Genomic DNA, 17,419 nt, shown 5'->3' on the forward strand with positions numbered 1-17,419 from the left:
AATGTATCAATCTTTACATGATTATGACTATCAGCTTCTAGAGATAGAATGTGCATTTTTTTTGTTTATATTTTTAAGACTATGGTCACAAGAGAGTGGTGCTAGGAACAAGCTTGAAGAACTAAACATGTTGAGTTAATCAGGTTGGATCAAGTAGAACTGTAACTCAAACATGTTTGTTTCTTATTTGTGTGCCTACTAGAATCAAGGAAAAACTTCTTAAATGATGACCATTTATTTTAGGCGGTTACCTTTGTCATTGAAGCATGATGTCACCATATGATGAAGGGTAGATGACTCGTGATGGTCCTTTCCTTTTTCTTGAAGTTTTCCTTTTTTCGGCTAGCCTCGCATCTTGAGCTGTTCATGAGCTTCTTGTCTCCTAGATTGCATCCTTTCTTTCTCATCCTTTTGTCATGCCATCTTTTTGCTCTTTGATCTTGCCATTTTATTGGACCTTCCGCTTCACTCATTGTTTCATGCCTGCAAAGGATTAGTGGACCACACATACCCAAAGGAATATATAATTTTGAAACACAGGTTGTTTGTCTAGGATTTTGTAATTTCCCTCTATGCTAATGAAAAGATGGTGTTAGAATTATTTTAGCATAGTTTTTGTTTATCATATTCTATACAAGCATGGTTCAAGGCAAAGGTAACTTGCAGCTAAAGACAAAGCAAATGACCATGAATGAGTTGTCTTCTTTGCGCAACGTTATTGGAGTCCATCATGTGCCTTGCTTCATCTCTGATTAGAATTCATCTAGTGACTTACCCAAATTGAATTGAGAATTTCCTGTAGGGGTTAGTCTAACAAAATATCAAGTGTCTACTACAGCATACTTATCAGCTCAAAAATCAACCTAGACACCATGCCTAATTTGATTTAGGAAGGTATTTTAACCTAAGCACCTCGCTTAATTTAAAAACCTTTGGAAGTAAAATCAGCATACCTTTTGGTTCAAGAATCAAACTAAACATCATGTCTAATTTAATTCAGGAAAATAGTTTCAACTAAGCACCATGCCTAATTTAGAAGGTGTATGAAAATACTTCAAAACCTACGCATACTATAGTGAACAAAGGTAGCGTGATGGTATTATAGAGATTTATTCAATTGGAGATGAGAAAGCATGATTATTATTGGGCATGATTTAAAGGTAGAGACAACCAAGATGAATTAGCAACATGGCATAAGATTTTTTAGAGAAGCCCATCCCTAGTTTTGAATTTTGCAAGGCAAAGTCAAGTTTGGATGGATGTGATTCAATGTTGCATGATGATTGGTTGGACATACCTTGAGCTCATCATCGTTCATTCTTTTTGCTTCAAACCTAAAATGGTTAGTGACAGAAATACCTGAAGAAATATGATTAGAATTATATTTCTATGCTCACGTCACAAGGGCATTATGGAAAAAAGTAAAAGCTCATGTTATCTCCCAAAAGTGCTTGTTTTAGGACAGAAGCTTGTCCTTGGGAAACCTTCAAATTGTGTTTCTAATTGGTGAACTGGTTTCTCCCTCCAGCACCAATCTTAGGTTGCCTAGTCTCAAGATTCATGCCTGACAAGATTTGCAATATTTATGATAAATATATGCCATCTACAATCACCCTTTCAACAAATTTATGAATAGGGAGTATGAGGGGGTTGAAGATCTCGTGTGTGGCAATGTTGGAGAGACCAATTGATTCAAGAGATTTCTCATGTGAGCATGGATTTGATGAGGTGTTCATGAAATAATTCCCATGCTCATCGATGTCATCTTCCTTTTCAAGCTTTAAGGGTGTTTCTTCATGAATGTCTATAGGTGGAAACATTGTCTTCATCATTCCATGCCTATGACAGTCATTGGACATTTTATTGTCCAAGATTTTCCATGGATTGGTGGCTCTCGGGTTGATCTCGTCTAAGGCTCCCTCCAAACTTGGATGAGTCATGTTTATTAAAGATATTGATTCAAGCTCACTATTTGAATCTAGGCAAAGTTTGGATTCTACACATAAGGCTTCATCCTTGTCCATCCATTCTTTAGCAATGACATATGAATTCTTAATACATTCCAGCCATTGCCATTGCTCTTCTTGGTCATCCTTGTAGTCTTCATGATTCCTATACTTCGGTTGCCTTAATGGATTTCTAGGGTCATCATAAGACTTAGGAGAAAGAGCATAAGAGGGATCATCGGGGTCAAGGATGGGTTGAGAGATGGGTTCAAATAAGACATCTAATGTGGGCATAGAAGGGGAGAAGGGATAGGAGTGGCTTCTAAATGGCTTGGCTCTCCTTCTATGGCATCACTAGACATGCCATCCTTGAATTCTTCCCAATGTCCCACATGGGAATAAGGATGCTTTTTAAGAGATCCCTTCTTGAGAGTATTTGAATTATATTCGCTTGAAGGTCTCTTATGAGAATTTAATGCTCTAAAAAATCAGCACCAAAGAGGTCATCCTTAATCTCAATAGGGATTTCCAAAGGTGGAATTCCTTCTTTTTTGGGGGGATTTTGGGGTATTGGTGGTTCAGGATTGATAGCTAAATCTTGGGATTGAAGTGGTTGTGTTTTGGCTATTAGAATTTTCTTTTCTTGATCGAGAGATGATTTCTTCTCTTTCTCGGGGAGTTCATTATGAATGCTAGTGCAGGGAGTCTTTCCACTAATTCTATCAAGCATAGCCCTTGCTTCACTAGTAGGCAAATGAAGGAAAGATCCTCTAGAGGCAGCATCAAGGGATTCCCTAGAATCCTTGCTAAGACCCATGTAAAAAAGTTGAAGAAGTACAGGGTCTTAAAAGGCAAGGTCTGGGCCAGTGACGATAAGTTCATTAAAATGATCCCACGATGTACTAAGAGATTCTTCTTCTAGTTGTCTAAAATTTAGAATCTCTTTTCGAAGGCTAACCACTTTAGAGATGGGAAAGAAACGTAAACAAAATTTAGAGTATAATGTTTCCCAATTTCCTTGCATACTTCCTATGGTTAGACTGCACCATTGTTTAGCTCTTCCCATCAAAGAGAACGGGAATAACTTCCATCTTAAGGTTTTGTCACACATGCCAGCGATACGCAATCATGCATAGGTTTGTTCAAACTCCCATAGGTGTGAGTATGGGTTTTCATCGCCTTCTCCCAAGAAGGATTTACCATGAATCAGTTTTATTAAATACAGGCACAACTCATAACCAGCTGTTATGATAGGGTCTAAGGATTCTAGGTGGTTTTAGGCTTGCGCTATTGGGTTTAGCATATTGATAGATAGGAGTGTAATCCATGCAAAACAAAAGAAAGAACAAACGATAAAAGGTTAAGCTAGGCTTGTAGTTAATTCAGCAACTGTATCCCTGACAACGGCGCCAGAAAGCTTGTTGGTATATTTTAACGCACACAGATAAATCCGCAAGTGCACGGATACCGCTGTAGCTTTCACCCAGAGGTATTCCAAGTATCATATCCATAGAGAAACATGTGAGACTAACTACGGTCTAACTTAACTAGGGGTAGCAACAAGGTTAGGATAAATAGGAGTGTAGAGAGGATAAATAAGGTTCTCTAGTTTTGACTTGGGTAAGCTTATGTCTTCTACTATTCAACTGGGGACATTACTAGGGAAAGACACCAGCAGAGGATGCTTTCCTTCGCAACCACATCCTACGTGCGCCCATAGACTGGGAGGTGGACTACAAAGGATCAACGAAGCTATATAGTACAAGCTATATAGAACTAATGTCATACACGTGATCTACCACCTTCTAGGAATGTAGGGGTCTCCATGATTAACCCAAGTCTAAGTGCCACGCTTACACTTATGATTAATACTTTAACCTAGAGCGTCTATAGATTAAAGCACTCAAAAGAGAGTCATGATCCTGATGAACAATATAAACAATTACTTACTTGAATCAGAAGTTGATTACCTAGAGAAATCTCAATAACAAGCTCAAGTAGAACTTGGATCCGCCAAGGTACAAGCTGTAGAGAGAGCACCGGTAGGATGGACACCTCCTTCAAACTCTTCCCTCACTCTCTATCTCACTATTCTATTTATAAGACTAGATCATATAGGAGGACTAATCTTCTCTTGATTACTGGCTCTGATCCTGAAGATATGAACTAGGGTTTCAGGGATCTGTTGAGGGAGAGGGTACATGGTTGTTTATATAGGTCCGAGCATCCATTGTGAGCCCTTGGATCAAACCAACTTAAAAAATAGCATAGATGCAACCTAGGAGGCGGTGGAGAACCGACATAATGAGGTGGAGGCTGATGGGTGGTCCCAGTGGCCAGGCGGCCTGCAGGTGGGGTCGGTCGGCCCCACCTGGCGGCCCCTCGGCTCCCGCTTCAGTGTGGTTTCCTCTAGAGTCCTCTGGAACCTTCTGGTGCCTGTTTCACGATGGATAAGCACGATTAATTCTGACATGTAGATCCGCCTTGACGGTTTTCTGGATAAACCCTGCAAAAAATACAGATTCACCAAAACTCGTGGAATTTGTTAGTTTAAACCCCTAGACCTTTGTTGGTGATCACAATTGTACCCTTATACATGTTTTATTGACGGTTTATAATGGTTGTTAACTACCATCAATAGTCATTAACATAAAAGTTGTAGTACTCATCAAGATCTACAACTTTTGTTTTGGTCATTCCTTCATCTGACAAAGTTTAAGTAAATATTGTTCACAAATCCATAGATCTCACACATAGTTTCATAAACTATGCGAGAGATTTATGGATTTATGAACAATGTTACTAACACTTTGTTGGATGAAGGGATGACCAAAATAAAAGTTGTAGATCTCAATGAGCACTACAACTTTTATGTTCATGAATTTTTGAGTTCAAATCATTAGGTAACTCAAAAATTTGTTTGAAGCTATCATTGGTTGAAATTCAAAATTTGAATGGTTCAAATTTAGTGACATGAAAAGATGACCAAAATAAAAGTTGTAGAGCTTGATGAGTTCTACAACTTTTATGTTCATCACTTTTTGAGTTCAAATCATTTGGTGTGTCAAATTCTTGTTTGAAGCTGTCATTTGTTGAAATTCAAAATTTGAATGGTTCAAATTTAGTGACATGAAAAGATGACCATAACAAAAGTTGTAGCGCTTGATGACTTCTACAACATGTATTTTCATTACCTTTTCAGTAGAAATCATTTGATGTCTCCAATTCAAGCTTGAAGCTGTCATTTCTTGAAATAATTTTATGGTTAAAACAATTCTGAAACCAACAATGTCAAACTCATAAGCATAGCGCAGTGGTCACACCCGGGCCTTGTAATCCTTAGGTCACAGTTTAAATTCCCGGTTGGGACACCCTTTTATTTTGTTTTTATTTCCACTGACGGTGGATGAAACAAACCGCAAGTGGAAATCAGGCAACCCGCCTATACAAATGCCTGCTATATATACCCGCGCGTTGAGAGCCTTTGAAAATTTGAAGTCTGGTGGCGCAATTTTCTTCCCCAAGACGCCATCAGGCTGCCCAAATTTTCCATCACCGCCGCGCCATTCCTGCTTGCGACGTGCGCCATCTCGCCCCACACCTCGCCATCCCCACCTACGCCGCCGGATCATGCCTCGGAGGCCCACCGTCTTGACCGTAGCCCCGCCCACCTCAGAGCCATGCCGTCTCAGCCGCACCGGACCACCGCCTCAGAGCTCTGCCGGCTTGCCACGCCGGAGCCTTGTCTCGGAGCCCCGTCGTCTCAGAGCCCGCCTCGGAGCCACGTCGGAGCCCCGCCTTGGAGCCCCACCATCTCTGCCTGCGCCGGAGCCCCTGGCCATCTTGGAGCGCCGCCCACCTCAGAGCCCTGCCCGCCTCTACCATGCACGCGCCACCGAGGTCTACATCTCACCTGCTCCTCCCATGCTCCGCCTGTGCTGCCGGACCCCGTGCCGCCGCGCGCTGCCTGTCTTGGAGCGTCGTCGGGCATGCCGCTGGCCTACCTAAGCTAGCCATCTGGCACATTTCCCTGGGTCGAAACCCTAAGTGGCCCATTAAGGGCTTGTTTCAACATTTTTTTTGAAACTTTGTTTCAACATCTTTACTTGTATGATTATTTGTTTCAACATCTTTACTTGTATATTATGTGTTATAATCATAAAATTAATTCTAGGGTTGCTTTTTGTGCTAAAAAATAAATTAGTTCTAGGGTCAAATATTAATTTTATATTATGCTGGTTATTATTTGTACATTGTTCGATATATATATATATATATATATATATATATAAATTAAGTCTAGGGTAGCATATTTTATAATGCTTAATTTGTAGCAATAGTTTTTGTTTCTGATTGGTGTGGAATATTTATGTTAGCTTATTCAATTCATGCTATGTGTGAAAATTTCATGTCCATTCTATGCTAGACGCACATATATTTTCATGCTATGTATTTATTGTATGCGCTGTTAAACGATGCTTACACAAAAATAAATATTCACTAAATCAAAATTAGCTTGATGAGTTCTCCAAACAATGGTGACGAGGCGGGTGCCCAACCAAACAATGGTGATGAGGCGGGTGCCCAAGGATCAGACTTGCAGCACAACACCACCAGTGGATCGTGGAGTTCGCCGTCCGATCCGTGCCCTAGCATAGATAGGGTTCCTCGTCGTGCCAAAACCCGAGACCTTACTTACAATCCAATAGATGACTGAGGTACTAATTTAATAATTTCAATGAAGGGCTACAAGGGGTTGTTATTCATATCCATACCTACATACCGAATATATATATATATGACTAGTTGTTCTTCGTAGATAACTTCTCAATTGCAGAACCAAACGGAGGAAGATGCATCGGATTCCGCACCAGAGGCAACTAAGACCACCGCCGAAGATAGGAAGCGGAAACATGGGGAACAGGGCGTAAACAAGTGGCCAGATCGTACATATTCTATTACAGAAGTCAGTTCCAAAAGGAGAGCCTGTACAACCTTTACAGGTGGTAGCTAAGTATCGAAACACCATCGGTTTCCTTGTTAGGGAGAATCTTGACATCACAATCTCTAATTTGAAACTAGTGCCCAAGAAAACCAAAAAGGACTTGTGGAAAAAGTTGAGAACAAGGTTTATTTTCGCAACTGAGTCACGAGCTATCACGAAGGAGTACGCAATGAGGCCAGTGTGCAATCAGCTTTCGTAACTGGAGATCTGAATTGAATACCAAGTTTGTGAAGAAAGGGTTGGACGCAACGAAGAAGTACCCAGAAAATTACAGCAACTAAGTGGAAGACCTTTGTTGAGCAGAAGACATCAGAAGAGTTCTTATCTAAGAGTCAAGCCAATAGTGAACTTGCAAAGAAGAACATATACCACCACCATCTTAGAACTGGTGGTTACCAGTGTGTGATTCCCAAATGGATGACAGAAGAAGCTACACGGAAGGTAGCAGGGTTACCGTTGTTGTTGGAGGATGTACTCGAAAGGGTAGGAGACTGGCTTCGTGCGCGAAAACTACAAGAAAGTGAGGCTAGTTTGTCGTGGCCAGATCCAATGACCGAATGAAGCAGCCAGGAACATTTTGACCATGGTAGCTAAGCAGAAGGAAGGATCATTCAAGCCATCAAGAGAGAGGGACACCCTTAGTGTTGGTCTGGGTAACCCAGAGCACCTCGGTCATGTGCGAAGTGTCTCATCCTGGTTGGGCTGGAAGGAAGGATTTCCTGAGCATGCCAAGATGTATAGAAAATGCGACCGCTACAAGGAAGCTATGAGAGATTATTTTAAGGAGGAGGCTAAGCAAGAAATGAAATAGATGTTGGTTGAAATCATGTCCAATCCTGATTCTGAGATAAGGCAACAATTGGCTAGTGTAATGTCAAGTCAACAAGTGCCAACAATGCAGTAGCCATAGATGATCACACAGACACCACAGATGTAGATGGTCATCACGCAACCCTTGGATTCTCCAATAGTTCCAAGCAGTATCGAATCTACGGCAAATAGGGAGCACTATGCAGTTGATGACATCGTCGCACCAATAGCTTGCTCCCTAGTTATATCGTATGGTATCACCAATATCCGTATGATAGAAGTTGCCACTAGGTATGGTGATCCTAGGCCACGACTATCACAACAAGAAAATGCCAGAGGAGTACTGCAGGGTAGAAGTGTTGACAGTCATGGAAGGACATAGGGATGACTTCCTAGACATCCCCACTCCTAACGATGTCGAGAAACTCGGTGAAGCTATCAACGAGTTCATCTTATGGCCTAGACGGGACATTAGGTTGAATGATCCTATTCCATTGATGCCATTTTCGGAGTGGACGATGAAGGAGGGTTCTCACATGCAGCCTCATCGCCATCTCATACCCCTTTAGAGCCTGAACCTAACCCAACATCTCTAAACCCTAGCATCTCGTAACGCACCACCATCACCAGAACCTAACCCACCACCAGCGTTTAGCCTCCACACCATCTCAGAGCCTCTACCTAACCCACCACCATCGACAACCTTGAATCCACCATCATCCCCGAGCAAGAAGGATGCCTCGTCGGAACCTAAAGGCCATGTAGCTGCAGGATCAGCTAAGTCTGTGCCAAAAATGATTACACCCATTAGTGAGACATCGTCACCGATGGTCATGAAGAAGTGGATGGCCGGATTGACAAGGAGACTAGTCACACAGTGGCTGTGAAAAAGCTACCAAGTTCCGCCTTCGACAAGATCACCATACGAAAGCCAACGAGAGAGGATTACGATAATATCCCCACCGATAAATATGTGCCAGGCAGGCCTCTACTCCAGTGATGCAAACTCCGTTGTGTTTCACGTGCGATGAAGAGGTTGCATGACTAGTATATGAGAGCATCTTCGGTTGGGATCAATGCCTTCAGCGTGGTTGTACCACCACTAACTTTTATGAGTGGCTCTAGCAAGGTTATGGTTGACTTCGAGGACATTTGGTTGATGTTTTGCCTTCGCAAACTCGACGTCCAGCTCGTGACCATGTGGTGCCTGTAAGTGTCGCTCGTACATAATTATGCTTTATTACTAATATAATGTTAGGGCATATGAAGTATCTGACAAAGTCGTGCGCTTTACAGAATGCAACAAGCTGACCAGGAGATGCGGTTCACTAAGGATCCATTTCTTCACTGAGGATAAAAGGTTGGGTATCTCAACCCGTTAAGAATAAGTGAGAACGAGCACACAATTGTTATGGGTCCTGATCACAACAAGTTTGTGGGCAAGAGCGAGGCTGAAATAGCAAAAATTAGAGTGAAGGAGCAGCAGAAACTGCAGTGGCCACCTACATAGGAAATGCTGTTTCTTCAGTACTAGGATAGGAGAATTATATGTGCACCATACATGTTCAAATATGTGTCGGTCATAAACTCCTTTAATAATTTTTATTTACAAAGTTCTTACTGTCTTAACACATGGCTTCATTGAATCCGTGCGGGGACCATTGGGTCTGTATGTACATTTGGCTCTACGAGGCACGGATTTTGGTCCTTGACTCCGCAGATTTTCCGCAGAGCAGTTATGAAAAATTCATCGATATTTTACAACAGTAAGTCGAGATTTGCATGCGTGGTTTTCCATATTTCTATATTATCTACGAGAGTTTGGATATGACTTGTCGAATTCATTCGAGCTCTGTAAGGCATACAAGTTCTATAAGTTCAAGGGTGGATGGTACGATTTAAAAAAAGCTGGAAAAACCACTACATGTACGGAGTAACTATCCGGTAAATTTTAAATAAGCATACATATATTTGTCTACTATGTTTGTACATGTAGCAACTATGTAGTAACCAATTGCGAACTCTTATATATATAGTGCCACAAGCAACCACCAGGATCGGTGCACTATGGGTACTATGTGTGCGAGTTTCTCAGAGAAAACGGGAGATACACCAACAACCCTAGCAAAGTAAGTAATAGTCATATGTCAAATTTTGTCACTACTTATGCCTTCTCTGTATTGGTTAGTTGTAAATTATGATGACTTATTATATTTTGCAGGTATACAAGTGTGATCCCACGAGTAGGCGTCTCCAGAATCAAGAGCTCATGAACATTTGCGAGGACTTTAGCCGGTTCATCGTGAAAGAAATAATTCACTTTGATGGGAAGTATATTGATTCGGAGTTGGAATTAGCTCGACCACAGTACCGAGATCTCGTAGATATTGCCAGGCTAGGGCTAAACCACGAGGATTATTAGAGCAGTACGTCATGGGACCGAGCTAGCTATGAGTGGAAGAAACTTTGTTTTATGTATACATTATTAGCGTGTGATGACTTTGGTAGACTACAACAAATATTGCTTTTCTCGTGCATGCAAATATAATTTTTTCTGATTTCTATTTGGATTTGTTTCAATTTGTATACAATATTCACTGGTGGGAAATATATGACGGGAAATAAAAACAATTCACTGGCGGAAAATATATGGCAACAAATTTTGAATTTTTAAAAACAATTCACTGGCGGTTTTGCTAATAAACCGCCACTGGAAAAATTATTCCAGAGGCGGCAGATTTAGGCGAACCACATGTGCTAAAAAAGCTACACTAGCGGCTGACTTAAACGAACCGCCACTAAAAATACTTTAACATCGGCAGATTGTTTACTTCAACCGTCAGTGTAAACACTATTATCATTGGCGGTTGTTTTAGAGAAACCGTCAGTACAAAGTTATTTCTACTGGCGCATCTTAACTAACCGCTTGTAGTATTGTTGATTTGTACTAGCCTTTCACACTGGCGGTGGGTTCAGCCGCCAGTAGAAATGCCTCTGGAACCGCCAGTGCTGAGCTTCAGTGTACTAGTGGTAAACAATGTGGTGTAGGCTTTAAATGGTTGTTTATACCATCATAGTCCTTAAGAGTGCGGTCTACAACCTAAAGTCATTATTTAATGAAAAATTGTAAAAGGATTGTTCATAAAAAGATACAATAGGTACCAGAGTTTTAACTTAACTTGAGGATAAAAACTGTAGCAATCAATAAGAATGATATTTGAAAATCAAAATTTAGGTTCATAACGTGATAAGATATGGGCTATAACAAGAGATGCACTATAGTTTAAGCTAAGATTTCAGCTAAATACATATCAAAGATACAAAGAGGTGCCACGCAAAATGGAAAAAAAACTATGGATATGAATTAAAAATATCTAGATTAATAATAGATAAGTTTATCATAACTAGATAGAGGCTATAGTGTACTATTATACATATTATGTTAGAAAATGAACAAAGATAAAACATGTAAACTTTATTATAAGTAATTTTTTTGTCAGGGGAATTAAACAATAATTAATACTTTTATCTCTTAAGATTCTAGCCCATGCGAGAGCACGGGTTGATGGACCAGTAGCTATAATTCAACTATAGTGGATATCAAGTTAACCTAGCAACCCCCGAAATTCATCAACTTCATTCAGACCGAAAATAGCTGCTACACTAGTGAAAAACCACATTAATGATGAGAAAAAAAGACAGGTCTAGTAAGCTATCGATAATATGAGGTAGCTGCACCGAGACTTAAGTTTTCGGATGGATACCTAAGGTAGCGTTTGGTTGGGAGGCAAGGTGGGGTGGGATGGTCCCAACCCTGGTTCGTGGGATGGGATGACTTCATTTTCTGTTTGGTTGACGAGAGATGGGGCCAATCCATTTTTTGTTTGGTGTGAAGACCTCAAAAGTGGGATCTGTCACTGACAAATGGGACCCATTTATAATTTTTCCTTTTTTTTCTTTTTTCTTCCTCTCTCGCCCCTTATCCTCCCGTCCCAATAGCCGCTCGCACCAGGCCACAACCTACCTCCACCGCGAGCCGCGCCGACGACGCGAGCTCAGCTGCGCACCACCCCGCCGGCGAGCCTGGCCGCGAGCCCCCCGGCGCCTCCTCCTCTGCGGCGGCAGGGCCGGCCCCAGAGCTCGCGCGCCTGCTGAGGGCGGAGCTCGCCGGGGCCGGGCACGATGGCACCAGGGGCGGAGCTCGCCGGCGCCGACCACGACGGTGCAGGGGCGGAGCTCTGCTCCCATGGCCACGCGCGGTGCCTGTGGATCTCTGTCTCGCCGGATCTCCACCTCCGAAGCTCGCCGGACCTCAGTCGCCCATGGACCTCCACCCCTGCCGGCCTCCACCGCGCCTGACCACGGCCTTCTCTCTTCTCTTCTCTTCTCCGCGTCGCTCTTCTTTCCGACAGTGCGCGCTCGCGGCTCGTCCCACCTGGGGTGTCCCCGTCCGTGAAATTTCTAGGGACGGGGACGCCCGGCATCTGATGGGTATATTCGCATGTGGGATGTCCTCGACCCTGCTGGCCTCCCAACCAACTACAGCTCGTCCCAGGTCCGTCCCATCCCATCCCACTTCGTCCCTGCAACCAAACACACGGTAACTAATTGGGCTCTATCACAATCCACAAGATTTGACTTATACACTAGGTTTGCAATTATAATATATATATAGAGAGAGAGTTAGCAGCCAGCAACATATATATCGAATAAAAATAAAGAACAACTTGACTTGTGGAAATCTTAATAAGTCCTTGTGGAAATCTTCCAAGTCCACACAATAGCCAAAGCCCAAATTTCCCCATCATGGACAACGCTGCGTACTACTACTACTGCCTACTTCCACTCCTAATTGCATAGATGGAGACTAATTTATGAGAAGAATCTATTAAGCCAAATTAATCCATCATTAGCACATGTTTATTGTAGCACCACATTATCAAGTTCTGATGTAGAACTTCCTTTGGATCATGTAGCCATGGACTTCGGCTCCCTCCAGGCCCATGGCCTATGGCCATATACACTACCGGACTCCTTGAGTTTGCCGAGTGTCCCAAACACTCGGCAAAAGGCATAAAACACTCGGCGAATTGTTCGCCGAGTGTAACACTCGGCGAATTACACTCGGGAAAAAATGACTCGGCAAATACGTCTTTGCCGAGTGTTTTTTGTCGGGCACTCGGCAAAGGCTTTGCCGAGTGCCGGACACTCGGCAAAGGCTTTGCCGAGTGCCGGACACTCGGCAAAGGGCGGACACTCGGCAAAGTTGGAACCGAAAAAAAACCCGAAAAAAATGAGAATTTTTACCCAAAAAAAATGTAATTTTTTTTAATTGATGGAGGCCCCCACCGGTCAGCGCCCATCCATCTTCGGCTTTTTTCGCGTAAATTTCACAGCTATGCGGCCGACGGGATTCGAACCCAAGACCTCCTGCTACGCACAAACCTCCTTTACCACTACACCACACTGTCACTTGTGTCTAGATTCCGTTTTAGTTCCCAATATATTATACTAAACCGAGTGTAAATTGTTTGTTTGAGGCCCTAAACGAATTCAAATAAAAAAGTTGTGAACTACAAAGTTTCATAACTTTTCGAGATCTACACTTTTAGTTTAGGAAGTTTTTCCATTCGAGGTCGTTTACAAAATTTGAATTTTAAAATTTGGAAATTCAAACGCAGTTTTGCATGACAAGATGTTTTCAAATCAAAAAGTTGCCAACTACAATGTTTCATAACTTTTCGAGATCTACAGAGTTTATTTTGGTTGTTTTTCCATCCGATGTCGTTTATAAAATTTGAATTTTAAAATTTTGAAATTCAAACGCAGTTTTGCATGACAAGATATTTTCAAATCAAAAAGTTGCCAACTACAATGTTTCATAACTTTTGGAGATCTACAATTTTTATTTAGGAAGTTTTTCCATCCGAGGTCTTTTGAAAAATTCAAATTTTAAAAGTTTCAAATTCAAACGTCGTTTTTCATGACAAAATGATTTCAAATCAAAATGTTGCCAACTACAAAATTTCATAACTTCTCAAGATCTACAAAGTTTATTTTGGTCATTTGTTCATCCGACATAGTGGTAGTAACATTGTTCATAAATCATATATATCTCTCTTCTACTTTCATGAAACTAATATAAGAGATATGAGAGATGTATATTTTATGAACAACGTTATTGTCGCTTTGTCAAATGAAGAAATGACCAAAATAAACTTTGTAGATCTTGAAAAGTTATACAACTTTGTAGTTGAAAAGTTTTTCATTTGAATTCATTTAGGGCCTCAAAAATTGCTTCGAAAAACTGATTTGCCGAGGGCCAAAAAAATGCACACGGCAAAATGCCTCTTTGCCGAGTGCCAAAACATAGGCACTCGGCAAAATACGGCTTTGCCGAGTGCAAAAAAAGGCACTCGGCAAACTGAGAGTAAATTGCTTTTTTGAGGCCCTAAATGAATTCAAATCAAAAAGTGGTCAACTACAAAGTTTCATAACTTTTTGAGATCTACAATTTTCATTTAGTAAGTTTTTCCATCCGAGGTCGTTTGAAAAATTTGAATTTTAAATTTGAGAGATTCAAACGTAGTTTTGCATGATAAGATGATTTCAAATCAAAAAGTTGTCAACTACATAGTTTCATAACTTTTGCAGATCTACAATTTTCATTTAGGAAGTTTTTCCATCCGAGGTCTTTTGAAAAATTCAAATTTTAAAATTTTCAAATTCAAACGTCGTTTTTGCATGACAAGATGATTTCTAATCAAAATGTTGCCAACTACAAAATTTCATAACTTATCAAGATCTACAAAGTTTATTTTAGTCATTTGTTCATCCGACATAGTGGTAGTAACATTGTTCACAAATCTTATATATCTGTCTTCTACTTTCATGAAACTAATATGAGAGATATGAGTGATGTAGATTTTATGAACAACGTTATTGTCGCTTTGTCAAATGAAGAAATGACCAAAATAAACTTTGTAGATCTTGAGAAGTTATACAACTTTGTAGTTGAAAAGTTTTTCATTTGAATTCATTTAGAGCCTCAAAAATTGCTTCGAAAAACTGATTTGCCGAGGGCCAAAAAAATGCACACGGCAAAAAGCCTCTTTGCCGAGTGCCAGAAAAAAACACTCGGCAAAGACGTATTTTGCCGTGTGTTTTTGTTTGCCGAGTGTATTTTTCTGACACTCGGCAAACACGGTCTTTGCCGAGTGTCCGATAAAATACACTCGGCAAAGCCTCTGGCACTCGGCAAATCGCCGGTTTCCGGTAGTGATAAGTCAATCACAATTCGAGTGGACGTCATGCTTGGTGCGAGTACACAGGGGAATGCTAGATGTTGGTTAACTGCCATAGTTTCCTGGAGTTACACATCAAACAGATGGGGAGATGTTGGTTAAGTGCAAGCATCACACACATCCTCATCATAGCATACATATGCAGCCTGCAGGAGCTGTCCAGATGAAGGGAACCAAAAGGTCAACCCAATTACCTTAGCACAGTTTTTTATTAGGAGGAAAGCAGGAAACATAATGTATACAACTTGATGACGATGAAAATACTGATGATGGAACCATGGATTTAATTTAACTTGTCAGTGGGACACACGGAGTAGCAGACAACAGCAGGTCTGCTTTTCTTCTAGCAGTGATTCCCATGGTCTCAGTCATGTCCATCTCACTCGGAACGACGCCGTCCGGCAAGCTCCAGTCGAAGTGGAACAGCAAGCTCGCCAGACCGAGCTCGATATTAGCCAGCCCAAACGCCATCCCAGGGCAAATCCGTCGTCCAGCTCCAAACGGTATGAACTCGAAGTCGTTGCCCCTGAAATCCCTCGCGTCACCCACAAACCTCTCCGGATCGAACGTCTCCGGGTCCTCCCAGTAGTCCGGGTTCCTGGAGATCGCCCACGCGTTCACGAGCACCATGGCGCCCTTGGGCACGTCGTAGCCGAGCACGCGGCAGTGTTCTTGGCATTCCCGTGGGATCAGTGGCCCCGGGACGTGCAGCCGCAGGGTCTCCTTGATCACCAGCTGCAGATAGGGTAGCTCGCCTAGTCGATCTTCGGTCACCTTCGTCTGTCCCGTGTAGACTCCCCTGACCTCGGCTTGCGCCTTGGACATGGCGGCAGGGTTCCTCATCAGCTCCGCCATCGCCCACTGCAGTGTTGATGCTGCTGTCTCGATGCCCCCTGCGATAAGATCCTACGTACGTGCAATTTCACGCAAGACAAATTAAATTGATGAAAGAGAAGCAGTGACAAGGATGCTTAATTAGAGCCTTTGTACTGATGAGCATAGCAAACAATACTTACAAATATGACTGCTTCGATTATGTTCATGGTGAGAGGGAACTTGAGGTTTCCCTCCTGCTGGATTCGGAGGAGAACATCGACCAAGTCCTCCTGATCATGAGCTTCTTCTTCTCCTTCACATGACTTCTTCCTCTCCAGGTGCTCACGTACCACTCCATCCATGAAGGCGACCAAGGACTCGCGGAAGTCTTCCACCCTGCGCACCGCTCGGCGCAAGGTCAACACGCGAACAAGCAGCGACGACGGGAACAGGTCGATCGGCGTGAAGCCTCCTGCCAACCGGACGCCCTCGTCGACGTAGTGCAGCAGGGTGTCCGTCTCCTTGAACCGCCTGCCCATGATGGCGCGCACCGACGCGTCGGCGAAGTACACGGCGACCAGCATGCTGAGGTCGACGAGCGGTGCCGTCGTCGCGGCCGAGACGACGGCTTGGACCAGCCGGGCCGCCGCCTCCTCGCGCACGGGCCCGAACGACCGGACGCGCCTGGCGCTGAGCAGCTCCATGATGCAGATCTTGCGGAGCTGCCGCCAGTGGTCGCCGTACGGAGCCATCACGATCCCCGGGCCGTCCCTGGTGAAGACTCTGGTGCTCAGGGTCATTGGCCTCGTCGCGAAGATGGCGTCGTGGGTCTTCATGAACTCCTTCGCGGCGTCCCGTGTGGATGCGACGACCACCGGGACCTCGCCGAGCTTGAGGAACATAAGAGGGCCGTGCCGGAGCGACAGGTCTCGCAGGGCGCGGTGTACGAGGGAGCCGCGGAGGTGGTGGATGCTGCCGATGATGGGGAGCTGCCATGGGCCTGGAGGGAGCCGAAGTCCATGGCTACGAGATCCAAAGGAACTTCTCCACCAGAACTTGACAAGAAAGTATACGAGTGGAAGAAGAGCTAGTAGGCAGTAGTAGTACGCACCGTTGTCCATGATTTGGGAAGTTTGGGCTTCGGCTCTTGTGTGGACTTGGAAGATTTCAGACTTATTGAGATTTCCACAAGCCAAGTTGCTCCTTATTTTTATTCCATATATATGTTCCTGGCTGCTAACTACATATATATAATATTCACAAAAAACTACATATATATAATTGCTAACATAGTACAAGTCAAATCTTGTGAATTGTGATAGAACCTAATCAGTTAGGTATCCATCCGAAAACTTAAGTCTCGGTGCAACTACCTCATATTATATATTGAAGATGCATACATAGTTTTGCAAGTATAATATCGATCGATTATTACACTTGTCATTTTTTTCCTCATCATTAATGTGTATTTTTTTCTCTAGTGTAGCAGTTATTTCCGGTCTGAATCAAGTTGATGAATTTCGTGGGTTGACAGGTTC

At 42.7% G+C, this 17,419-nt stretch overlaps 1 protein-coding gene and 1 pseudogene across 1 annotated transcript; one reads left to right on the forward strand and one right to left on the reverse strand.

Annotated features, from left to right (window-relative positions):
- Positions 1-6,465: 6,465 nt before the first annotated feature.
- LOC136507623 (uncharacterized) lies at positions 6,466-7,855 on the forward strand (annotated as a pseudogene).
- Positions 7,856-15,159: 7,304 nt separating this feature from the next.
- Positions 15,160-17,164, reverse strand: LOC136508705 (desmethyl-deoxy-podophyllotoxin synthase-like). Its single transcript, XM_066503455.1, has 2 exons — positions 16,082-17,164; positions 15,160-15,971 (listed from the first exon to the last, which is right to left on the reverse strand). Exons 1-2 carry the CDS (start codon positions 17,000-17,002, stop codon positions 15,354-15,356), a joined length of 1,539 nt encoding a protein of 512 aa, XP_066359552.1. The 5' UTR covers positions 17,003-17,164; the 3' UTR covers positions 15,160-15,353.
- Between the last annotated feature and the right edge of the window lie 255 nt (positions 17,165-17,419).

Source organism: Miscanthus floridulus, chromosome 15 (genome assembly GCF_019320115.1).
Source record: "Miscanthus floridulus cultivar M001 chromosome 15, ASM1932011v1, whole genome shotgun sequence".
Lineage (NCBI taxonomy): Eukaryota > Viridiplantae > Streptophyta > Magnoliopsida > Poales > Poaceae > Miscanthus > Miscanthus floridulus.